Source organism: Canis aureus, chromosome 37, assembly GCF_053574225.1.
Source record: "Canis aureus isolate CA01 chromosome 37, VMU_Caureus_v.1.0, whole genome shotgun sequence".
In the NCBI taxonomy this organism is placed as follows: Eukaryota; Metazoa; Chordata; class Mammalia; order Carnivora; family Canidae; genus Canis; species Canis aureus.
In genome coordinates this window covers 2475376-2502019 of record NC_135647.1, presented here as the reverse complement: position 1 = coordinate 2502019, position 26644 = coordinate 2475376, and the positions used below count along the sequence as shown (strand labels likewise).

At 42.6% G+C, this 26644-nt stretch overlaps 2 protein-coding genes across 9 annotated transcripts; both read left to right on the top strand.

Moving 5' to 3' along the window:
- The first annotated feature begins 12 nt into the window (after positions 1-12).
- LOC144306864 (histone H2B type 1-M) lies at positions 13-7879 on the top strand. Of its 8 annotated transcripts, none has more exons than XR_013373926.1 (3): positions 13-523; positions 859-2233; positions 5917-7582. XR_013373926.1 is itself a non-coding variant. In XM_077886510.1 (3 exons), exon 1 carries the CDS (start codon positions 134-136, stop codon positions 512-514), a length of 381 nt encoding a protein of 126 aa, XP_077742636.1. In that variant the 5' UTR covers positions 13-133; the 3' UTR covers positions 515-523; positions 859-891; positions 5917-7581. The 8 variants fall into 8 exon arrangements, 7 of the variants coding, with proteins under 7 accessions (XP_077742636.1, XP_077742630.1, XP_077742632.1 ...); XM_077886510.1 differs by having other exon boundaries at positions 859-891; positions 5917-7581; XM_077886506.1 differs by lacking the exon at positions 5917-7582 and having other exon boundaries at positions 14-523; positions 859-891; positions 1653-3077.
- Positions 7880-21555: 13676 nt separating this feature from the next.
- LOC144306438 (histone H2B type 1-C/E/F/G/I) lies at positions 21556-23281 on the top strand. The gene has a single exon (XM_077885855.1). It carries the CDS (start codon positions 21588-21590, stop codon positions 21966-21968), a length of 381 nt encoding a protein of 126 aa, XP_077741981.1. The 5' UTR covers positions 21556-21587; the 3' UTR covers positions 21969-23281.
- The last annotated feature ends 3363 nt before the right edge of the window (positions 23282-26644 follow it).

Genomic DNA, 26644 nt, shown 5'->3' with positions numbered 1-26644 from the left:
ACACAGTAAAATTAATCCAATCGTAAATGATCTTACTAACCTCATTCGAATGCCTCCTCTATAAATAAACGGGGTCTTACGGTGGCTTCTATTTTCCTCCCGCTTTACTGAACGTGTGGTATTCAAGGTCACTATGCCAGAACCCACCAAGTCCGCGCCGGCCCCGAAGAAGGGCTCCAAGAAGGCGGTGACCAAGGCGCAGAAGAAGGACGGCAAGAAGCGCAAGCGCAGCCGCAAGGAGAGCTACTCGGTGTACGTGTATAAGGTGCTGAAGCAGGTGCACCCCGACACGGGCATCTCGTCCAAGGCCATGGGCATCATGAACTCGTTCGTCAACGACATCTTCGAGCGCATCGCGGGCGAGGCGTCGCGCCTGGCGCATTACAACAAGCGCTCGACCATCACGTCCAGGGAGATCCAGACGGCCGTGCGCCTGCTGCTGCCCGGGGAGCTGGCCAAGCACGCCGTGTCCGAGGGCACCAAGGCCGTCACCAAGTACACCAGCTCCAAGTAAACGTGCCAAGTAAGCGTCTCCTTCCCCAAACCCAAAGGCTCTTTTCAGAGCCACGCATGCTTTCAACAAATGAGCTATAATGCTTTCTAAAAACTATTCTCAAATGCACCCTAATCAAGTTTACTGTAAGATCGATACATCGCTACGACTCTATAATTTTCTCTTAGGATTGCGTAGCAAGGATGCCACATTTCCCGGTCGATAACCATACCCATCATAAATTGAGCGTTCGCTATGCCCAAAACCGGTTCTGTACAACCATTATTCCTTAGTTTCACAACACTAAACCTCAATTTTAAATGAAAATGCCATTTCAAGTGTACAGCTCTCCTTCCTGTGCGCAGGCTCCAAATTCATCGTGACATTCAAGGACTTGGGTAAGAACGGTTTCCCCAGAGCACAAAGCATGCTGTAAAAACTTTGTTTTGCTCAGAGCTTTTCTTTTCCTTTCCAGCATATAGATATGCAATAATGAAAACAAGCTTAAGACAACATGAGTTTTCATGGAAATCTTACACAGGCTTTGCTGGCTTGCTAGCTTTGCAATAGCGCCCATTTCTGCTGGTGGGGGAGGTAGGGTGGGGATCAGAGAGGAGGAGTCTGTGCTGTATCCTAAAGGCGCAGACAGACAGGAAAGGGAACCTGTCCTGACTTGGAAGGGCTTTCAAATCCTGTCAGCTACTATAGCTTCTCTCCTACAAAGTCCTATTGCATTGCCGGTCTTCTTCCAGCATCCTTAGCTGGGAAGACCCCAGGGTCACAAGAGAGAAGCCCACTACTCAATCCCATAAAGTGTCTGACTGGAGAGGCAAAAGTTACCCCAGGACTGAGGCCCCCTTTCCTCCCCTGGCCCTTTGCCCCGTGTCCCTGAGAGGCGAGGACTGAGAGGAGGTAGAAAGGGAAAGAAAGCCCTTCCCGGGAGGTTGTGGCTTCTGCTGCACAAGGTCAGATGGCATAAAGGGTTTCTGCTGCTGCTGGGAATGGATTATTGTGGGGAAAAGAAATCTGGGGGAAAAAGCTGGGATGCTGGGAGGAACTGGCCAGGGGGTAAGCAGTCAACAGTTGAGAGTTCCCCCAAGAAAACGGATGAGATTATCTTTCCAGGTGTAGCTGACACACTCACCGGTTCCATCCTCAGGGTAGAAGGATGAACTAGAAATGAGCACACGACCAGACAGCACATGGGCACCCCCACACACCCACTCGCCCAGAAGATGGCAACAGTGTGTGCTCACCCTCCGTGCTGAGCAAGGTAGATTGTGCCACCCACAATTCCGACCACCACTCACTTGCTTCTGGCACTGACATCACAGGGATTCGGAACACCCAGGCTGAGGATTAACTCCGAGATCTCCCAAGCTGGCTTTGTACCCCTGAGCACCCGCTCAAGGCAAATACAAATCCTCTCTGAAGGAATAAGCTTCATTTTTGGTCTCAGCAAATCCTCCACACATAAGATAGCAAAGAAAATGGAAGAGCAGCTTCACAACCAAAATCAACACAGGATTCAACAAGACAATGTAACCAACAAGAAGAGAAGCACACAGTGGAAACAAAAGGAGTAAAAAGAAAATGAACAGATACAAACTTCAAGTTGCTAACTTGAATATCTTTAAAAAGGACAAAGAAAACACTAAGTGAAATATGCTGAGGGATTAAGAATACAAAGAATTTTCCAAAAAGAGTCGAAAGAACCAAATACGACTTCCAGAAATGAAGGTGTGGATATACACGTTAATATACATTAATCATATGAAAATTAAAATTAAAGGCTTGCTAAACGGACCAAAAAAATCAATAGGCTCCAGATGAAGAATTTTCATGCATTCTGTAAGCAGACCTTATTTATCCAAAATGCAGGGAGAGAAATGTAAAAGTGAGTTTAAGAGATCTGGAATTAGTAGTAAAATTGTCTGCCATGTATCTAATCATGGCACCACAAGACAACCAGAGAGATTGATGCTGGTGTGAGCTTCCAATGATCATGGCTGAGAATTTTTCAGAGTTAATGGATTACTCATGTAACTCAAAATCAATAAAATAGGGTAAAACTCATACACCAAAACGGAGGTCACTCTGTCACACTGTGAACCAAACCCCATAAATTCTCCCAACAAACGTAAAGCTAGTTTTCTAATCTGTTCTGCTAGATGGCAATAGACTGAAGCACTGTTATAAATTCCTGAGAGTGGGAGGATAATTGGCAAATAGATTATTTACATGCACTTGATATCTATCTGATTACCAAATTTTGCAAAACCTAATCAATATGTGATGATTTAATGGACTGTTACATATAGTACTATCATTAGCAGACCAGAAACTTTGATATTTTTTCCAATAACTATTTCTGTAACTATTTTTATCATGGTATTGTGTTAGTTAATGTCACACGCTATATGCCATGTTAAGGCATCACCGTCATTTTCTTCCTTTTCACTAAAGTGGCTTTAGTAGTTCCTGACTTGTTAAAAACCTGTTTGCTTGCATGCATGGATATGTATATAATCTGTGTGTGTTGGTTAGTTTCCTTCTAAATATATTTTTAAAGGTTTATTATGAATGATGTGTGAATTTTCGGTATTTGATGAAATCAAGGGCTTTTCCTCCTCTAGCCTGCTACAATAAATTATGAGTAGATCCCCTAATGCTACCCTATACTTGTATTCCAAGGCCAAATCTTCTTTGGTCATTTTCTATTAGTATCTTAAATACTGGCTGCGCACATTTTAGATTTCCGGGGGATTTTTCCTCCTCTCTACACACATAAAATCATTCTGTGATTTTCCCTTTTCGGTTAACCTGTATCAGATTTGGTCAATAAGACTATGGTAACTTTGAACGCTTAATTGTGAGCCTCTCCTCCATCTGCTGCTAGGTAACAAACTACGCCAAAACTCAACAGCTTAAATCAATGGACATTTATTATTTATTTTTTGTGGGGGGGCGGGGAGGGATCAGGAACCTAGAAGTGATTTCCTGGGAGGTTCTGGCCAGGATCTCTCATGAGGCTGAAGTCAAGATGCAAACACGCACAGCAGTCACCTGAAGCTTAACTGTGGGTTCCCTTCCAAGGTGGCTCACTCCCATGCCACCCAAGTTCCTGTGGGCTCTCAGCAGGAGGACCTCCGATTCTAGCCACATAGACCTGTCAGGATGGCTAACTGGCTCTCTTCCACAAAGACAAATCATAGAGAGAAGGGAGAGGAATTTGTCACAGAGTCTCTATGACCTAGTTCCAAATGTCACACGCTGTCACTTCTACCACTTTCTATTAATTAGAAACAAGTCACTTAAAAAATGGCGTATACCCAGAAGGGCAACTAGGCTCTACCTTTCAAGGGAAGGATAGCACATTTGTGAACATACTGCGAAACCAACACATCGTCTTCTTTATGCTTTAAATACTTGATTGTATAAAAGTATTTCTGCTTTAGACAGTAGACAGAAGTCAACTGTATAATCACTTGGACCTAATACTTTTCTAAGTGGTAGCTCTTTAAGAATTCCAGGAAATTGGGGGCATCTGGATTGCTCAGTTAAGCGACTGCCTTCAGCTCAGGTCATGATCCCAGGGTCCTGGGATGGAGCCCTGCATTGGGCTGCCTGCTCAGTGGGGGAGTCTGCTTCTCCCTCGGCCACTTCCCACTGCTGGTGCTCTCTCTGTCTCTGGTAAATAAATAAGTAAAATCTTAAAAAAAAAAAAAAAAAAAAGGATTCCAGGAAATTAGACCATAATTGACCACTATCCATAAACACAAAATCCAATGAAACTCCCACATGATGCCCAGGTCAACTTTTCCCTAAGATTGTAAGGAACCAAACAGTGGTCTCTGCATTACATATAGTAGCACGTAGCAGGTACTTAGAGAAAATATTGAATGAATTCATCTGAAAACTCCTAAACAGCCATCTGTACAACAAGACTCTGGTTCATGAGGGTTATAAGAATGTCCAACAAAACTAATGGGTGTGGAGAAAACAAGTTAAAAGAGAAAACAAAATAAAAAGATAAAACCCCAGAAAATACTTTAACTTATGAAAATATAAGAAATTAACAATCTGGAAGGACCAATTAATAAATTTTGCAATTGGACAAGTTAAAGCTACATTAATAGACTTCAAAGGCAAAATTTGAGTTAATGATTGAGTCAGACTTAAAAATGACCTACAATGCTTCAAGTGTAAAGTAACAGATTAGGAGGTAGCAGAGGGACATGAAAGAAGAAACTAAAAGCATAGTTTAGTCGTGAAGGCTTATAAGGAGACCCTTGACATGTGTCAAAATTCCCTACTTAATTGTACCATGGCAATCATTCCAAGTATTTCTTATAAATCCAGAGATAGTCATGGAAGCTCTTTGGGCACTAGAGATACAAAGAGAGATGAGGTTGTTCTTGTCCTTCTGGAGCGCTCAGGTTTGTAGGCGATCAAGGAAACCCACAGCTCATTGCTTGCTTCTTATTTATTTATTTTAATAATCATTTACTCACACCTAAAATGTTTATCACTCTTTAGAAATCTGCTGGCAGGTTTATGGCAACTACAGAACTCATTAAATTGATGCAAAATATTCATCCAAATATTTTAGTCATATTTAGAATAGAGTAATACTAATATCTTTGTGCTATAGTCCGAAGTCAAGGTATAGTCCCATAAGATTGCCCTCATGTCTGACATCAGCTGCAAACTTGATGGGTTTACCAAAACCATCCTCAGATTTAGTTATTCTTTAGATGATTCACAGAATTCACTAAAAGTTATTATACTCAAAGTTGGGGATTATTATAACAAAAGAATAGGTTAAGCCAAAGTAAGAAGCAGAAGAGCAGGGTCTCTGAGGGTTCCTAACTCGGAGCTTCTGTAGTCCTTGCCCTTTGGGGGAATAGGGAGAGTTACTGCCTCCCTGCAACACAACAATATTTTAACAACACAATACACATTGCCAACCAAGGGGCTTCATCACATACACATGGTTTACTGTCCACGTGGCTGATCTCTTACTCTGCAGTCCCTCTGGAGGTAGTCCAGACACCACACGGCCCAAAGCCCCCAACATAAAGGACATTATGTACAGTGTCCTGAACAGCCCAAGGCCTCTTTGTAAACAAAGGTATTCTTATCCTGCAGGACATTCCAAGGGCCTACACATCACCTCTCAGCAAAGGGCAAAGGCCACACCTCCCTTCGCTTAATATTAGCTCTTTACTATGCACATCGTCTTAAGAAAAACTATGTTTTTACAGTTTTGATCAGATATCTGTCATTGACCAGAACTTGAATTCTCCAACTATTTGCCTTTTGATGGTTCTGTCAAATAGTTTGGATTATTTAGGTCGAGTGTGAACTCAAAAGTTATAAGGAGATTTCTTACTGAAGGCTATTTTTTGTACTTTGTTCAGATGAACAACTTCAGCTGTCTCCCGCCTGATTTATACTCCCAGTGGTCCTCCAAGCCCTGGCGCTGGAAGGAAGACTGAGGAGCGGTGGAGATCACCCAGGGGATGCCCACAGTTCTCAAGTTTCATTTTGGTGTCGTGGACATGCAGTGCTGCACAGAACAGAAGGCTCCCTTTGCTTTACATGAACAGCAGCATTTGAATGGCTTTTCCTTCCATAACCATGACCTTTGCTACCATGGATAGGGACTGGGAATTGTGGAAGAAGTGAAGGACTAAAGTTTTAGAATTTTGTCTAAAAGTTTAACCATGAAGGTTAGGCTGTATTTCATAGTACAATACAATAACAAGTATCACAGCCAAATTACGACGATTTTTTAAGGAGAAACCTGGAGCATAGGGAAAGAAGGTGAGAGATATTGAGAGGGACTCAGAAAAAGAATGGAAGCAGCAAATGGCTAAAGAGCCTGAAGACCGAAGAGAAGCCACAGAGCACACTAGCCAGAGAGAGCAGAAAGGGAAAAGAGGGAGATGAGGGGATAGACCTTGTCATCTTTTGGGCACTTCACCTGGGCATAGCACCTGTTACATATTGAAATACTCCCCACGTTTCGTGGGTCTTGGGGCGAGTGGATGGGTTACAATGTTACCATGTCTGGGAGGTACTCTCTGACCTGCAAAAGTAAAATGGCACCCTTCTATCTCCTTCATAACTTGCTCTGTTTATTCTTCTTCATTACACTTAGCACTAACTGACATGAATCTGTGTATTATTTGTTTCCTCTTCCCATTCTCCAGACTGTAAGCTCCACTGGGTTGGGTTAGGTTTCTTTTTGCAGCTGACCTCCAAATGCCCAAAGCTGTTCTGCCCATACAGTAGGCTGCCAATGCACATCAATCTATAACAATAAGGAGAGAGGCCAGAGCTGAGTTATTGCAATGGTCCCATTGATTTAGTGACTCAGCGTTTTGATACTTATTTCCACATCTGTACAACAACAATAATAATTCTAGGAAGTAGTGTACTTTGAAGGATTAAATGAGATATGTCATGTAAAGGTTTAACAACACTGATGGACATTTAGTAAGCAACAATCGCTAGCAAATCCATTTTCTTTAGTCACTGAATTAAAAGGACAATTGGAGTAGCCAATTCTTCTCAGAAGAAAAACTAACAAGAAAACAGGAGCCTTTGGACGACTAGAATCCCACCTCAAGAACTATATTTGGGGGATTTGGAAGAAAGATAATATTATTCAAGAATATCTCGACTAAGCATGGTTTGACTCATTAACTGTTTGTGCTAACAATGACTAAAACATAAACGTAACACGGGAGTAAAGATATCTCATAGCACATTATACAAACACATTAAAAGAACTCTCTTCCTTGTATAAGAAATATTAATACTGATGGCAAAATGGGACTGAAGAAGAACCCTTTTTTCTTCTTCTGACATAGGAGAGGTATGAATGCAAACAAGAAATGAATGCAAACCGTAACTGAAAATGTGGATGACCTCATGGAATTTATGAAGTATGAAAGTCTGATCTGCCTGAGAATAATTAGTGTGTATATCCCGCTCAAATCTAACCTGTCCTGGTTTGCTGTACACTGGTTCATTAGAGTGAGAGCATTACCTCAGTAAGAGCCTACATCAGGTGTCTTAGCATTTTCATTGTAGTTTTTGCTCTAATTATAAAAGCAGAATTTACTTCTGTTACAGGCCCAGTGACTGGGAATTCATTATTTACCACGGACTACCTTTGCTGGGAAGTCTAAATGAGTGCAAAACGTCTGTAAATGAAAAGGGATGACTCATAAAATCTGGAGAAATGGAATTCTGCATTGATTGTAGATAACAATCCTTCGAGATCTCGCCTTTCCAGACATACAATTTGTTTTTCACTTTATGGCCTGGCATGGATGTCTGAGTGGGTAAGACCTAAGCACTGGTTTGGCTTTGGTGACGATCTTGAAGGTCAACAGCTTGGTTCAGCTCAGCTGACACTTGAGGGGTCACCTCCAGCATCTGAATTAAGGGAATCACAATACTTGGAAGCAGTCTCAAACTTCAGCGTGCACCAAAATCACCTGCACTGTTTTTGTAAAACAGATGGCTGGGCCCACCTCACAGATCCTGATTCCCTGGATCTCTAGCAGGATCCCATTATTTGCATTTCCATGTTATCCAAGTGCTGCTGCGATGCTCCGGGTGCAGGACTCACACCACAGACCTGTGCTTTCAACCAGAAGAGGGGATTTCCTCGCAATACTAATACGAAACAGCCACACAACAATCACACTCCCCTTTCAACGGGAACTGGAAAGTCCTAAGAAGTGGCAGCGGCCGTCCTCCGCCCCCCGCGTCCACTGGGGAGTGGAAATGACCCCCAGGCCCGACAAGCCCCGCCCCCACGTCCCCGGGCTCCTAGCCACGCCCCCACGCCGGCTCCCGCAGCGGCCCCTCCTTCCACGCCGTCCACGCTGCCCTCTCATTGGTCCGCTTCCGCGCACACGGCCCGCCCAGTGCCCCAAGGAGCCTCCAGTTCCGCGTGCGCCACGCTACGTTCTTCCGGGTCTCCCCCTCCCCCGCCCCCGTGGGGTCGCGCGTCGCCTCCGCCTTGGCGGTTTCCCGCGGCGCCCCCTGCTGGAGCCGGCCTCGCACAGCTGCCTCTGGACCTTCGCAGCAACGCTGGGCGGTGCGCAGAGAAGGACGCAGAGCCGAGCAGTGTGCAGCCTGAGCAGCGGGACCGCGGTGTCCCTCGGTGGCCTCCTGTGCGGCTGCGTGAGCTGGCCCTGCTCCTCGTCTGCAGTGGCCGAGGGACCCTCACGGAGCATGCGCAGGGCAGCTGGCTTTCACAGCCCCAAGGACTGTCCCAAATTTATAGGACCCTTCCTGCAAATATTCGAGTATTAGTTTCTTTCATGATAGTCATTCTCATCCATGTATCTAGAACTGCTTTTACTTGGCAAGCATGTGAGAAGATTTTTTTTCTTTTCTATCTTAGAAAAGTCCCTTCTATTACAGTTTAGCTAAATGATGATGAGTTCAGTATATGTGAAACTGTTTTTTTGGGGTATCTATTGTTATTTTTCTGAAGCCAGAGTTGAAGTTTGAAATTATTAAATGTATACCTTGTAATAAATCAGATATTTGTATGCGTTAGGTGCAGAAATCACAGATGAAGTATGTTCATTGTTTGTTCATTCTTCTATAACCGTAAGCGTTTTCCTTGGTTATATGAGATTCCAAGAGTACCATGCTGAAAACGTGCCCTACAGTTAAAAACATGAAGTTCTAATTCTGGCAGTTCCCGCCATACATAGTGGCTGTGTGGTCAGGTGCATCAAGACCCTGAATGTTGCATCTTACCAGGGGATTTTTATTTTGTCATTAGGGAGTATAGTTCTTTCTCATGACCGGAAGTTCTGTCATTAGTTTTAAAAATGGGCCTTGTTCTGAATGTCCCTTGCTTCTTACCTACATTATTGCATTTTTACTTCGTTAAACTTTAAGTATAATTTCAATATCTGAAATTATTTGTCTGAGGGACAGGAGGTGATCTCTTTATTTGGAAGCCTAACTTGTCACAGTGTGGTCTCTTCCTCCATTAGGTCACATTAATTTGCGTTTATATTTGTACACTCCAGACTGCTCGGAGAGGGCTTGGTGTTTAACATGCGCTCAGCAAATAATACGTGAATACTTAGATAGATGATCGATAGATAAATAGGTAGGTAGGTGGATGGATGGATAGATAGATGGATGGATGGATAGATAGGTAGATAGATGATAGATAGATAGATAGATAGATAGATAGATAGATAGATAGATAGTAAATAATGCATACCTACCTAGACAACTTGGGTTAAAGATGCTTCCTTCCTGGAAAAGGTTTAAGTTTGAGTCCCTGAGACACTAGAGGGCGCCCACCACTCCTTAATTTCAGGTAACTTTCTCTGAAAGTCTAGACTCTAGGCCTTTGGAGAAATCCTTATGGTAAAATTCCTCTGCCTTTCTCCACAGTGCCACTTCTGAGACAAACAGGTTTCCTTCTTAGAAATCTTTAATAGAATTGTTTCCTCAAGCCCAAGCTTTCTCAAGAGCCGTGGCCCCATGCTAGCTGTCTCCAGTTCAGTTGAAAAGCCTAGAATCCTCTTTTTCCGAAGAGGCTGGCATTAATTGACAAAGTGCAGAATCTGATCATGGTATTTGCCCCCAGGGAACCCAATCAGCTGTGTTTATGAGGCTTCAGCTCCTAGATGTGTATTGTTCTTGGAGATTTGGGGTGTTTTCCTTGGTTTCTTCTTCCCTGGGCCATGATGTGTTACAGTGTTTTTGCAGTTTATCTAGTTCTTAGCTATTTTGCTTCAGGGTGGCTTTCCAGAATATTTTCTTGTCCACACTGGAACCAAAAGTCCTTACAGTGTACCTCTCATCGAATACTTTGAGCCTTCAAATTTGTTTAATATTATTATTGCTGTACTTGCTGTCTCTTGGTAACATTTTCCAGGCATATTTTCCCCCATCCTTATTTTTTCTTTATTAGTATTTTACAAATCCATGCATGATTTGTTTTCAGACTCAAGAGGAGCACGTTTTTATGCATTTTGTATCATACATACTTTCTTGGTTTATAGAAAAATATAAGCAGCATAAAAAGATAAAATATTGTGCACATTCCAGAACTCTAATGTTGGGGAGGAAGAATTTCTCTACAATTCAAGGTCCTTTTAGCTGGACTAAGAATCAAATTGATATGGGAAGATAAAGACTTGAAAATCAAATTTAATACTGTCTGTATGGGGAAGCCACATAGATATGGGAATTTCAAAGACAGGCAAAATAAGGTATATTTGTTGTTCTGAATGAAGGAGACAGGGCAGGGGTCTGGGTCTTCATAGAGAGGGAAGGTAATTCACAGAGGGATAAGAAGAGCAGATGTTTGGTAATTAGATGTTTGCCCTACCGTACAAATGGGTCACTCAGAGGAATGCCTGGGTGGCTCAGTGGTTGAGCGTCGGCCTTCAGCTCAGATCCTGATCTCAGGGTCCTGGGATCAAGTCCTTCATCAGTCTCCCCAGAGGGAGCCTGCTTCTGCCTATGTCTCTGTCTCTCTCTCTCTCTCTCTCTCTCGTGAATAAATAAATAATCTTTTAAAAAATGAAAAATGAGTCACTCAGATAAAATTTATCTCTGTTAATAACTCTTTTTCTAGGAAAGACCACCAATTTAGAATCTTCTGTTTGGTTAAGAGAGGGACAAAAGTTCTCCTGAGACTGTGGGGTATCAAGTGCCTTTAACTCAAAATAATCGACATGCCAAAGTGGTACATTTGGAGTGGAATGGTCGTGACTGTTCTTCAGTTTCCCCATCTAAAAATTCCTTGGGAGTTTTACATATTAAAAGTTGAGCTGGTAGGTTGTTTCATCTCATTGATCTAGTCTCCTAGTCCTGACAATGGGGCAGTTTAGTCAAACTCATTTCAGGAGGCAGTGATCCAGTTGTATTCTCCAGTTTAGGCCTAATCAGGCACTAAATAAGAGAAATTTCTATGGAAACAAAAGAGAAGCAATGGTTAATGTTTGGATCAAATGTTAACCCAGTTTTTTTTGTTTTGTTTTTCTTAATTTATGATGGACATACAGAGAGAGAGAGAGAGAGAGAGAGAGGTAGAGACACAGGAGGAGGAAGAAGCAGGCTCCATGCCAGGAGCCAGACATGGGACTCGATCCCGGGACTCCAGGATCATGCCCTGGGCCAAAGGCAAGTGCTAAACCGCTGAGCCACCCAGGGTTCCCCTTAACCCAGTTTTTGAGTCTCAGGATAGCCAGTTGAGAAAACTTCTGAAGTCAAACTTGAAGCATCTTTAATTAGAATGAGGTCACACATTGGCAATCTGATGGATCTTCCTAGATTACACTTCAGATGTCTCTGGGGATCTCTTGAGTGGCCCATAGAGCAACAGGACAAAGACTGTCTATGCATGAGCTATTATGGCACTTTCTTCACATCAAGTCATTTATACTTATGTTTGCCAGGGCTCCAGGAGAAAGGGAAGTCTTAGATCTCAAAGGATTTGAAGTCAGAGAGATGGGAGAAGAATCAAAAGGTTAGTTTGGAGACTTGAAGCCACGCGTTGGAGGACACTAAGAAGAAATTACGATCTAGTTCAGTTTGTAATGGATAGTATTGAAATAGTGTATCTACAAAGATATGTTATTGAAACATATTTTCTCTCTATACTCCCCCCATTTTTACCAAAGATAGCCACAATAAAAGTATTTTGTTTCCAAAATGAGTCTAGTATCAGAAAAATCTTGGCCTGATTATTTATATAAGTGCAGCAAGAACAGTGGTTAACCCTATAGACTTTTTAAAATCTGTAATGCTGGAGGTTTCACAAAGAGTCTCCAGATCAAACCTTTTTTTAAATAATTTTTTAGATTTTTAAAATTTAAATTCAGTTAATTAACATATATTATTACTGGTTTCAGGAGTAGTGGTCAGTATTTTATCAATGGCATATAACACCCAGTGCCCATTACATCACGTGTCTTCCCTTTTTTTAAGATTTTATTTATTTGAGAGAGAGAGAGAGAGAGAGAGGAGGGAGAGAGTACAAGGATGAGCAGGGGGAGGGGTAGAGGACCAAGCAGACCCCCTGCTGAGCAGGGAGCCTGGGATCACCACCTGAGCCAAAGGGAAACACTTACCCAACTGAACCACCTAGATGCTCCAATCATATGCCCTCCTTAATGGCCATCACCAAGTTACCCCGTCCCCTCACACCCCTTCCCTCCAGCAACCCTCCGTTTGTTTCCTATGATTAAGTCTCTTACAGTTTGTCTCCCTCCCTGATTTCATCTTATTTTTTTCCCTCTGTTCCCCTATGACCCTCTGTTTTGATTCTTAAATTCCACAATGAGTGAGGTTATATGATATTTGTCTTTCTCTGATTGACTCATTTCACTTAGCATAATACCCTCACTTCCATCCATGTTGTTGCAAATGGCCCGATTTCATTTTTCAAAGGCTGAGTAATATTCCATTGGAATATTCCATAATATTCCACATCTTCTTTTTCTGTTCATCTGTTGATGGACATCTGGGCTCTTTCCATAATTTGGTTATTGTGGACATTGCTGCTATAAGCATTGGGGTACAGGTGCCCCTTCGGATTACTACATTTCTATCTTTGGAGTAAATATCCAAGACTGCAATTGCTAGGTCATAGGGCAGCTCTATTTTCAACTTTTGGGGGAATCTCTAAATCGAACTTTAAATTCTCTTAAGGCCAGAAGCCAAGCCAAATCCTTGCCATCAGACCTAATCTGCAATACCCATACGTTTGGGTGAATTCCACTCTTCTCGAGGTCCCCAATATATCCTGGGGTTCCTGCACATGCCAGGAAGTAACCTCTACTCACCTAGTAAGGTTGTTTGGAATTCAGAAACCAAGGTATCAGGGTAACATTTCCAGGGGTCTTTATTGGCTCCATAAAATCAGCTTTAGTTCCTTAAACCTGCCTAATTATATCTGAGTCTATGCCATTCTCTCAAATATGACATCCAGTCAAAGCCCCTGTAATAGAACTACTGTTTCCAATTATGTCTTGTCATAAGGAGAACACATGTTTATTGCACTTATGCAAATAAATATATTGCCATAAAAATATAAGAATTCTCACTGAGATTTTCCAGAGCATTCAGGTAAGGCGAGAAGATAAATTTTTCAATTGGTTCACAAAGGCGTATTTTGTCAAATTGTTGTAAGTTAGGTAACCTGAGAGATTCTTAAATCTGGGGTGGGGGTGGGGAAGAGGCATTTTTTTAAAAATCAGTAATGTTTTGAGGCGCCTGAGTGGCTCAGTTGTTCAGCCTCTGCCTTTGGCTCAGGTCTTGATCCCAGAGTCCCAGGACCTAATCCTGCATGAGGCCCTGGGTGGGGAGCCTGCCTGTCCCTCTGCCTCTGTCTCTGCCTCTCTCCCTGTGTCTCTCATGAATGAATAAAGTCTTTAAAAAAAAAAAAAAAAAAAGCCAGTAATGTTTGAAACGAAAAGTCATAAAAAGTATAATTATTTTCCTCAAGTCATTCAATCCCATGTTATTAATTCTTGTTCTGTTTGAATACAATCTTTCCACTAGTCCTGGAAATCTTTACATAGTTCAGTATTTTGGTTTTGGTTTTAGTTTTTTAGAGAGAGCGACTAAGGGGAGAGGAGCAGAGGAAGAGAGAGAATCTGAAGCAGGCTCCAAGCCCAGTGCAGAGCCCAAAGTGAGGCTCCTCTCATGACCCCAAGATCATGAACCGAAATCAAGAGTTGGACGCTTAGCCAATTAAGCCACCCAGGCAGGCTCCCCAACGTAATTCAGTTTTATGATCTTAAGGTTACCAGACACCTATACGTGGAATTTTTTCCATAACTGTCACTAAAGATGTAGCACGTTTGCAGGAAACTTTTATAGTGGCATCTAAGTAAAAGTATAACTGTCTGTAAATGATAAAGTCTTAAAAATGGCCATAGTTAAGGATCTGATTAGAGTTCATTACAATGTGATTGACAAGGAAATTTGATTTTTTTTTGTGACATACAATACTTTAAAATAATAACATACCAAGACATATTTCTAGGAGTTTCACATAATTTTAGATAACAGGTCTACATAAATATAACCTAACAGGGTTTAATATCACCTTGTTGGCAATGCTTCTCATGTAATTTCACTTACTAAATAAGCCTAATTAGTTTTATTTCTAAAAAAAAAAATTTTTTTTTTTTGTTTTTGTTTAATCTACCTGGGGTCTGGTGGGAAATTGCACTTAGATTCTGCTCAAGAGACTTCATTTTAGAATTTGATTGTGGGAAGTATGTCCAAAAAAAGTAACACAAGGTTTGAGCATTTGATTAAATAGGATCACAATCATTATGAAACAATATATAATTAGCTAGTTTTTCTAGGCAGATAATTTAAAAAGTAAAGAACAACTATTGTTTACAATTTCTCATAAAGGGCAAAGCAACAGTTTAAGAAAACTTTGTTCTTCCAACAAAGAGAAAACAGAAACTTTGCACCCTTGTACTTTTGATATTAAACTTGTTTACTGGGATGCCTGGGTGGCTCAGCAATTGAGCACCTGCCTTCGGCCCAGGGTATGATCCTGGAGTCCCACTCTGGCTCCCTGCCAGGAGCCTGCTTCTCCCTCTGCCTATGTCTCTGCCTCTCTCTGTCTCTCTCTGTCTCTCTCTGGGTCTTTCATGAATAAAGACATAAATACATAAATAAATCTTATTTACTTATTTAAATTTATCCTAATCTTAGCCACTACTGACCACACATAAAGTTTCTTCCCAAAGAGTTTTTCCTTCTAAATGTACAACTTTCTTTATTTAGCACTCAAATTGTGACCTAAATTTTCCCTCTATAATAACCAGTCTTGCTGTAATACTTCCTTTTCAGTCTCAACAATTATGTACTTTTATTTTTCATGCTGCTTCTTAGCAAAAACACTATCTTACTTTCCTCACATAGAATTGTCATTTCCAGTAGCCTTAATTACATTTCTTAATATTCTTAATGCTTAATGAAACCTTAATTTCTAGTGAAAACTAGTTGTGAACCGTTATATCAGAACTCTTCAGGTTGCCAAATTTATTAATATGTTTCATTATTTTAGAAACATGTATTTTTATAATATAATCTTTCAATAAAGCATAAAATGTGTTTACTAACAGACCCAAATTTATCTTTAGTTTCTCTATAATAAGACAGAAGTAGATAGACATGTTCAGTACTTAATGGTTCATTATTTTCTCTGACTCGGAAGAGATCTAGATTACTAACCAACCTCGCTTTACTCATCATTTAACTTAGCAAAACTTTGAAATTTTTAGCTTTCCAAAGATTTTGGAAGCTAGTTAGAAGTTACCTACAAAGCTTTTCATTTTATTTTTATCTATTTCATTTACTTCTTTTAACAATTATGCATAGACTACTTGATGTAGGAAAGAGTGAGGGCTCGAAGCCGATGGCCAAGAAAGAATTCTTGAGACATGTCTAGTGCAAAAAAGGTGATTTTACTAAAGCCCAGGGACAGTACTCAAGGGCAGGAAGAGCTGCCCTGAGCTCATGAGAAATGGCCTATTACATGCACTCAAGTTGGAAGGGGGTTAGGGAGAGCACAGTCTAAGGAATTTTCTTTCTTTCTTTTTTTTTTTTCTAAGGAATTTTCACACAAGGTTGCCAGGACCTTGAGGGGCTAGCTGTTGTAGAGAAAGGTCATTTATTCCTGTCTAATAAAACCCGAGTCATGAGATACTTCAGACTTCTATCGGTGGGCCATATGCTTAGAGGATGATTGCTAATAGATACCTTGGTGGGTAGAGATAAAGGAAATTTCTAAAGAAGTTTTTATACGTTAACATAGACTTATAGGGCAGGCCTCGTGGCTCATTGGTTTAGTGCCGCCTTCAGCCCAGGGCCTGATCCTGGAGACCCCGGATTGAGTCCCATGCCAGGCTCCCTGCATGGAGCCTGTTTCTCCCTATGCCTGTGTCTCTACCTCCCTCTCTCTGTGTGTCTCTCATGAATAAATAAATAAAATCTTAAAAATAAATAAATAAATAAATAAATAAATAAATAAATAAATAAAGTAGACTTACAGGATCCTGGGGTTGGGCTAAGATTGCCTTCTGCCCTTAGCAAAGTATGAACACCAGGCAGCTGAGTCCCTAGAGGAAGGTCACTCTGCCTGTTTCAAGGACGTGTCAGTGGGCTATAAGTTGTAAGGAAATTTAGAAATTTTTCTTCTTCCTTTCTTTCCCACATCACTGTCCACAAAAACTTCATGAGGCATTAGACAGACTCAACATTAGTCTAAGCTTTTTTCTTTCAGACAAATTTTGCAACAGAAATACCATGAACTTATTTGACTTTTACTAAACAGAAGCAGAATAAAAATTTTATATTTAATGGTGAGAACTCTAAAAACATAACTATTTTAATTAAGCCAACAAACTTAATTTAGCTTAATACCAAATATTTTCTCAGATTACATGAGTTTAAATTTATTTTTAACTTTCTGAATGTTGGAATGCCCAATCTCTACAAACATGTACCTTCAAACTAAATAGAGTACTTGTATGTGTTAACTATACCAATACCATCCAGAGATAGAGCAAATATCTCACATTAAAACATACATGGACACACACACACACACACACACACACCACAAAATACAGACAAGATACAAACAAAATTTTGATATTTGTGGAGAGGATATTGTAGGCCCAATTTTTTTTTTTTTTATTTATCTGTTTATATGAGGAAGGGGGAGAGAGAGAGTGAGAGAGAGAGAAAGCAGGGGGAGGGGCAGAGGGACAGAGAAGGAGAGAATCTCAGACTCCACACCAAGCACAGAGCCCAAAGCAGGACTTGAATTCACCACTCTGAGATCATGACTTGAGCTGAAATCAAGAGTCAGACATGTAACCAACTGAGCAATCCAGGCGCTACTAGGCCTAATTTTTAAATAGTTCCATCTATCTATCTATCTATCTATCTATCTATCTATCTATCTATTTTTATGAAAACCTTCTCCCTAAAGTTTGCATGTCAAAAAGACTGCCTCTGGGTCTTAGAGAAAATGGAGGTAGAAAATGTATATCAAAAGCAGAGAGAGAGTATATAAGTTTTCTTGAAGGTGGATATTGGAGCATCTCTGCCTGTTATCACAGGTACTGTATACTCTGGCCATAAAAGCGCTTTTCAGAAGTTTGCATTTAATTTTATTTATTTTTTCTTAAAGATTTTATTTATTTATTTCTGTGAGACACACAGAGAGAGAGAGAGGCAGAGGGAGAAGCAGGCTGCATGTAGGGAGCCGGATGTGGGACACGATCCCGGAGTTGTGGGATCAGGACATGAGCTAAAGGCCAGTGCTCAACGGCAGAGCCACTCAGGCATCCCCTGCATTTTAAAAAGGCCTCTTTCCCTCCACCCTACCCTCTCTTCTTTTTAAATATAGTCTCAAAAAATAAATAAATAAATAAATAAATAAATAAATAAATAAATAAATAATAAAAAAAAATAAATTCAGTCTCAGGAAACTGTGGAATGTGTTTATATTTCTTACATGGTAAGATTTATAATCTCAAGGGACTGAGAATGCAAAAGAAATTTTTGTCTAGAGTTTCAGGGTAATTCCTATTAAAAACTTACTCCTCTTTTTAAAGTACAGAACAATTTTGTTCCAATATGCTGATTTTTAAAATAATATCCACAAACATTTTGAAAGGAATATGCAAGGTTTGGAGATTCGTAAAGACAGGTGGTCTTTAACTTGTTTCTAGAGTTGTAGAGATTCTGTAGAGATTTGTAAAATAAGGAGAGTTATTCCTAATTCCCAAAAGACTGGATTATATCAAAGGATTGGCCCATCTTTTTAAGTGAATTTACTTCTTCATACTACAGAGAATTTTAACCAAATTAGGAGCCCAAAATTTATGCCTTTGTAAAGTCTATCTAAAGCATTTAAACAACAGCCTTGTTTTTCTGGATACACAATTTAAACTGGGCTTCTATTAGCCCCTGAATATTGGCCTTTTGTAAATCATTTATGGGAGGGCCTAAGGGATATTTTGGTTATGTATTTCCTCAGAAGCCAAAGTTGTGAATACAGTCAAGTAATCTTTCAAATCACTCCCAAAATGTGGTAGAATCTTTTCAGAGTAGAAGTAAAGGGGCTTTATAATTGAAAAGCTCTGCTGTGATCCAGGGGAACGGGATTTTGCTGTTGTGTAGTTGTGGGGCTGGGTGGAGACAGGAGGGCAGTCAATCTAGCATACTCCTGCAAAGGGCATTGATTGTATAGGCATGCTTGAGGCTTGCAGAACTTGATTACAGAGCTAAGGCAGGTAGGACCAAAGCAACCTTTACTGCTAATCTCCTGCTGCTTTTGTAAAACTCATTTTCTGGCTTTCAGCATTTACCTGAGCAACATGTATATTTTGAACCTAGAGATTAAGCCAGAGTGATCTCTGTAAATCTTGTAGGAAAGGGGAATTAAAACAGGCAGTTGCAGCCAAACTTTAAGAAGGAGAATTTACATTGCCTGTGGACATTTCCTTTTGTCTTGCGTCTGATTTCTGGTCTTTATCTTGTTAATGGAGTCCCTAAGGTGAGCCACTATAAGGCAAGCCAGGGCTCCTTAATATATATTTTTTAATACAGTCAATTTAAAGGATCCATTGTAAAAATAAATGAATGATACTTTGTGTGGCCATTCATGCGTAGGATCTATTAATAGTGACTTCTCTTGCTTTTTTTTAAGACTTCATTTATTTCTTCATGAAATGACACAGAGAGAGAAGCAGAGACATAGGCAGGGGGAGAAACAGGCTCCTCTCAGGGAAACTGATGTGGGACTCGATCCCAGACCCTAGGATCAGGCCCAGAGCCAAAGGCAGATGCTCAACCGCTGAGCCACCCAGGCGTCCCCTGTTAATAGTCACTTAAACCAATGAGCTTTCTAATGGCTTAACCAAAGACACAATAGGTGTCTAGAGAGGATGCAGACGATGCAGCCACCCTGATCCAAAAGTGCACGTATGAAATTAGTCTAAGAGAGCAAAGACCTTCATTGCGCAGGCAGTAAGGATGGTATAATGAATGAGATGTGCCTGGTCTCTCATGACAATGTGATACATCTCCAGTCTCAGATCCACTAATTCATGATATCAGGTAGGCGCTTCTGGAAAGAGACTTTCCAGCACTAACGAGGAAGGAATGCTGAGATGACAAAGATGCCTATGAACTGGAACCTCTCATGACACAGCTGAACAGAGAAATTCTGATCCCCAGTGGATTCAATTGCCCACCAAGGTGCACCCTGGTAAGTGCACCCTCCCGATGGTGACAGGGGAGACCAAAGAGAATTTTCGCGTTGGGCAAAAGCCAAGCTCTTAGGACATAGAACAAGACAAAAGGAAAATAGTAACAGATCAAAGCCTTCGGTCTCCTGGAGCCACACTAATACCTGGGAAGTATGTGCTGTGGAGTTGGGACTCCATGTTCTTTTCCAGTGTACTTACTTCACGAAGTTTACTTGAGTTTGGGGGTGACCTAGTGTCAACATAACCCTTTCCAGACCAACCTATCCTATCATGAGTGTCTTCTTCTTGCGCCTGCCAGCATTCAAATAGCTTTAGAGTGCTCAATCCATACCCACAAATTATGATGCCTTGGCTCCCAAGAAGTCCCTTAGCAAGAGACCACAAACAGCATAAAAGACACAGACAAAACAAAAACAACAACAACAAAAAAAAGCAAAGACCATCTCTGGGAGGAAAAGGATCAGTTAGTTACCAAAGAGTACTCTGTCAAATTAAGCAGAGTCATTTAGTCCAAGAAACTAGTTCCACAAATATTCTCTGTTCCTAATCTAAACGTAGAAAGAGAGAAAAAGAATTCTTACCATTCTAGCTCCATCACTACCCTCGCACTCCACAGAGACTAAAAGAGGCAGACATGATAAATCTTACCTGATGCCAGCAATGTGGCAGATCTCCTAAGTTTCTAAGCTGCAGCAGAGTCTGGGGCAAGAAGTATCCGAGGAGTTAAAGTATCCTGGCATTTAGGACAGCTGTAGGGGAGCAAATAATCCTGTCCCTTCAAAGCTCCCTGAGGCTAGACTCAAATTGGTATGAAAAGACTTAAAAAGAGAAAACCAACCATACACTGTACATATGGGGAATTCACAAAGACATGGATATTCCAAAGACAGGGAAAATGAAGCAGATATATATATATAGATATAGATATAGATATAGATATAGATATAGATAGATAGATATAGATAGATATAGATATATATTTATATATATACTATACAGGATATATATATCACAGTAAACTAAGGAAACTAGTATATATATACACCATACACATATATACTATACAGTATATATAGTTATATATATATATATAACAGATATATATATATATTATATCTCAGAAGAGAAAATGGAGTCCGCTTCGCCGAAGGAGTTTGAGAGGAACCCAACGCACTCCCTAGAGCAGATGTTTGATAGATGTTTGACCTACCATAGGTGTGTGTCACTGATATAAAATTGATCTCTGTTAATAATACTTATTCGAGAAAGGTACCCTTTAGCCAATTTAGATTCTCCTCTATCGTTAAGAGAAGAAGAAAAATATCTCAAGCATGCGGGGTCTCAAGTGCCTTCAACTCAAAATAACCCACACTCCAAAGACTCACAACTGCAGGGCAGTGGCCCCTCCTGAACAACTACACTATAAAAATTCTGAATATGTTATACACTAGATTGCCTACCTGGCATTCGAAAATACAAGAGTGTGATTTCTAATATTGAATATTAAACCATAAGTTAATCGGCATTCCTATTAATAATCAGATCTTACTGTAATAAAACTCCTTTCACTAAAGCAGCCAGGCTGACCCGCTGCATCAAGATCTGACCAATGGGAGAGCAGAACTCCAGCCAATCACTAGACGGCAGGCCGTACACAAGCCGACGAATCAGCGGTGGCAGAGCCTATCCTTCATTTGCATAACGTTGGCTACAAATAGACAGGCTCCCGAGGCGGACTCCATTTTCTCTTCTCCGGAGAAAGCCGAGTCGGTATGCCCGAGCCCGCCAAGTCCGCGCCGGCCCCGAAGAAGGGCTCCAAGAAGGCGGTGACCAAGGCGCAGAAGAAGGACGGCAAGAAGCGCAAGCGCAGCCGCAAGGAGAGCTACTCGGTGTACGTGTACAAGGTGCTGAAGCAGGTGCACCCCGACACGGGCATCTCGTCCAAGGCCATGGGCATCATGAACTCGTTCGTCAACGACATCTTCGAGCGCATCGCGGGCGAGGCGTCGCGCCTGGCGCATTACAACAAGCGCTCGACCATCACGTCCAGGGAGATCCAGACGGCCGTGCGCCTGCTGCTGCCCGGGGAGCTGGCCAAGCACGCCGTGTCCGAGGGCACCAAGGCCGTCACCAAGTACACCAGCTCCAAGTGAGCGCTCTCCGAGGCACCATCCAACCCAAAGGCTCTTTTCAGAGCCACACGGTTTCACCAGCAGAGCTGTGCGACTGGCACTCGCTGTACTCGTAGCTTGGGGTCCGGTCAGGTTAGTAGGGACCTCCGGGACGCCACCGCCCGTAGCCGAGGGCGGGTGGCGGGCTCCCCGCCCGTGACTCTGACAGCCGTGGTGTGCACACGCGTCCCCAGCAGCGGGAACGAACGCGCACTGGAATGGTCCCCACTCGCAGCCCTCGCCCTTGGAGCCCCGGATCGCCTTCCTGACAGGTGTTCGGGCGCGGGCAGTGCTGGAGGGATCTCTAAGCTCCGAGGGCTGACCTGGAGGCCCCGGGCTCCCGCCTTCTGTTCAGTGTCGCCCCACAGGGTGGGGACGGCCACAGGGACCTTTGAAAAGCGCGCCTCCTACAGGCGAGGGTTCCTCTTCGGTGCCACAGGGCTCGCCACCCCGGGTTGTGTGGCTCGGATTCCTCCCCGCCTCCCCCCTCCCACGCCCGCCTCCCTCTGCCCCACTCGCTTGCTCCGGGCTGTCCGGGACCTGGCTGGACACCTGCTGCGGGTCTGTAAGTGTGTCGGGCGGCTGAACGCTCCAGTCCGGACACAGGTCCCTAGTTAGCGGGCGTGGCTGTACCCTTCCCTTCCTCAGCTGCTCTGAAAAGGCGATCGTTACATTTGATGCTTAGGGGTTACGGGGAAGACTGCGTTCCCCTCGCGCTCTCCTCCCTGACTCCCACATGACCTGCGAAGACCTTTCTGGGCCTTCAGCCGCCTCCGTGTCCTCCCTAGCGCAGCCACAGGAGGAGAAGGCTGGCTCAGCACCCCGAGTCCAGCCTTTTCTGTCACGGGCGAGTCCCCTCCGAGCCGTCCACCTGTCCTGTCTCCAGCCCCGGGCCCCCAGCTCAGTGATCCCGGAGAGAAGCCCCGACACCCGGGCTCAGAGAGCGGAGAAGAGCAGGACGTGCGTTTTAACATTGTGATGCTGGACACCAAGGTCTGGAAGGTTTGTGGTTTGTGAGCACCTGATGATGCCCAAGAGCCTACACCCCGAAAGTCAAAAGTAGAATCTGTCTCCTTGCCTCATTTCTCCGCACGCTGCCATGTGGAGGCTTCCTTTTCGAAGTTAGGTGAGAAAGATTGGGTCCAGAACACCTCACCTGTGAACGGAAAGACCTAATGCACCCAGGAATAGCTAACTCTGTCCTCCTCTATCCCTTATTCTCCCAAAAAGGCAAACAATCACAAGGAAACAAGTATTTTCTGGTTGCCAGATTAAAACTGCACTTCAAATTCTGATCCTCTTGTTCCAGTCTGAGATAATACCAAACTCTCCTGTGCGTAGAGAATCTACTTTCCATACCAGAGGGAGCCCAGTTCTGGAATAAAGCACCTGCTCATGTATTATTCCTCTCAGGGCCTTTCAGGGACCCCTCCCCTACTGCACAACATCAGAAATCGAGCCCATAGCCTGCCCCTCACCTAAAACTCAAACCAAATCTCAGAGGATTCTTTCCCTCTTGCTATTTCCCTAATTTTTTTATTATTAGTATTCTTTTTTTTTTTTTTTCTTGGTTTGCTTTTTTTCACTGTCAGGAGTTCCCTGTGACGACTCCAGCCTCCAGAATTTTAAAATGTTCTCTGCCTGAAATGTCCTTAATTCCACTGCATCCCTAACAAACACACGCACGCACAGTTTTGTTTTTTTGTTTTTTTTTCGCACGCACAGTTTTTTAAATCAACAACTCACCTTTCCGCTCAATCTAAACGCTATTGGAGAAGCTGAGCCACACTAATAAAGTCTCTCACAGCCAGCCACAAAGGACTGGCTGTATTCCCAGCCCCAGACTAATCATTACTAAGTGGCTGGGACCCTCAGGACTACTGCAGTTGAATCAGGACCTGATCCCTGAGACTAGTGAGAAACTCTGCCTTCCCTGGAGCACAGGACAACCAGCAAGGGGAGACCCGGACAACACTGAAAAACGTTAGAGAAAATGGGTGGGGGGAGGTCATGGCACTGCCTGATACAAAGCCTTCTAGGCAGAAAGAAAGAGCATCCATTTGGTCATTCCTATCCAGGTGCCAAACAATTATGTCCTGAGGGTTCAGAGCAGGGCTTCTAACCTTATGAGTGCATCAAAATCACCTGGAGGCTTGCTGGAGGACAGATTACTGGCCCCACTCCCAGAGATTCTGTTCCTTGGCTCTGGGCAAAATCTGGGAACTTGGCTTCCTAACAAGTTTCCACAGATACAAATGTTGCTTGTAGCTACTCTGCTTTGAGAACATCTGATACATGGAGAACAAGCCAAACAAAAGCCCTTCCTGGGGTGGGGGGTGGGGGGTGGGGTTCTGATGGTAAAGTTGAGCTTATGACATATGAGGAAAGGAAAATCAGGAGTGCCTGGGTGGCTCTGTCAGTTCAGCATCTGCCTTTACCTCCGGTTATGATCCCAGGGACCTGGGTTCAAGCCCCACATTTGGGTTCCCTGCTCTGAGGGGAACCTGCTTCTCCCTCTACACCCACCCCACTCTTGTGCTCTCGATTTCTCTCAAATAAAATCTTGTTTAAAAATGAGGAAAGAAAAATCAGAGGAGAGTTGAAGCAATTCCTTTATTTGGTCAGATATTGATTTCCTCTGTGTGAGGTATTAAGCTACAGCAGGAAGTGTTGGACAAGAGACCAAGAGAGGAGAGATCATCATCACACTGATGCCTCAGCTCAATCATTTCAAATAGCAGTTCTCACTGCTATGAAATCATTTGAGATAAAACAGGTGCCGTGCCCTGATAGTGATGAGATGATGCTTCCAATGAGGAAACCAATGACCTAGGGGGTAGGTAGTCCAGGGCAAGGGACTGTTGGTACAATAAAGTCCTAGGGCAGGGATGACTTTGTGCTCAGGGGTGGAAGGGATCCAGGGTGGCTCAGAGGCTGGGAGACTTGTAAGCAAAGGTCAGGTGTTAGGACATAAGGCCGAGGGTTAAACGGGTGCCTGAAAATGTTGGGCTTTGTGGGCCAAAGAAGGCACCCAGGTAATTATTGTGTCAAGAGAAACTATTAGAATTTGAAAGCACTCAGGGTGCTGTGTGGAAAATGGTATTTGTGGGTTTAGAGGTAGAAACAAGCAGAAGAAAGAATGGAAGAGTTATTGCAATAACCCTGGTGAAATTATTACAGGTGCTATGGACGAGAAAGTCCCAAGAATTCATTGATGAACACAGTCTCATGGGTAAAGAAAAGTGTGGATGACATTGATGGAGCACTTTCCAGGTGTTGAAGACACTGTGCCAGACTCTCTCCTTAAAGGGCAGCTCACATCATCCTTCTCAACATCCACAGTATCCACATACAACCATTCTCTCTGTCTAGTTGACTAGGGATGAGCCAGGTGTGGGGATGGAGTTGGGACCAGATGGTGCACCTCCAGGTTGTGTGCTTGCCCACAGCCTACGATGAGGCTGAAGTTCTTGGATGAATGATCACCAACCATGGGACAGGCTGAGGTTTCAGAAACTGGGACAGGACCATTTTTAAATCCCCATCAACATTCCATTGGAGGGTCAAGTAAGTAGTTGTAGATATGAACCTGATATTCAGAGGCAACTTTGGGACTGTACAAAGAAATGTTTAAATATTTGGAGTGGCAATTTTACTGTGCTTGGCACACATTAACGCTGGTATTTACCCATGGAGAAAGAATAAGGAATGACTCAAACTTCAGAGAATAAGAAGGGAGCCAAAGATTCTAAATGCTGAGGAAGAGCATGAAGAGAATAGACTCATAAAAGTCAAGAAAAGAGTATGTCAGGAAAGAGGACATGGCCAACCTATGGTGATGTGTATCAGATGAGGAAAATGACCTTTGCATATGATAAATGGATCTCACTGGAAATTAGGATTCTAGGTAACAGAGAGTTACCCCCAGATTTCGGGGGGACAGCTTCAGGAGTATTCCCTCTTACCTAGGCTTTAAGTGTCCGCACTATGTTGTTCCTCTCTGTCTTGGGTCATCATGGATGACTGATGCTGGCACCTCTCCAGCTGGATCAGTTAGATTTGCTTTCCTAGAAACTAGAAAACAGGACAGAACAGAAAGTCCTGCCTGCTCAGCACTTTTGTCAGGGTGGTAGGAGAACATCTCCTTCAAAAGTTTTTTACATTGCTTAAATAAACTGGAATTGAGTTTTTATGGTTGCATCCACAAATCGTTCACCGTTTCACTCACAACTTCTCAGGAAAACATGTAAAGTCAAATATGGTCATGTTAATCATCCTCCACTATCCTGCTCAGTGTCACAGAAGTATTAACTTACCCTCACGTTACCTATGATGGAGAGTGGTTAGTGATTTGCTGCAGACCACAAAGACAGAAGGAGACAGGTCAGGACTTTAAGAGCATGTATTCATAATTTATAGGTCCCCTTCTTTTTCTCTGGGCCTAATTTCATGAGCAATAATGATAATAGTAATAGCAATAATAATCAAAGAGAAAACATATAGCACTTACCGTGCACCATGCACTGGACAAAATGGTTTGGTTTTATTCACCCCAAACCTATAAGGTCGATACTACTGTTTTCCCCATTTTACAGATGGGGCAACGGAGACACAGAGAGGTTAAGTGACTCAACCAAAGACAACACAAGCACAAATCT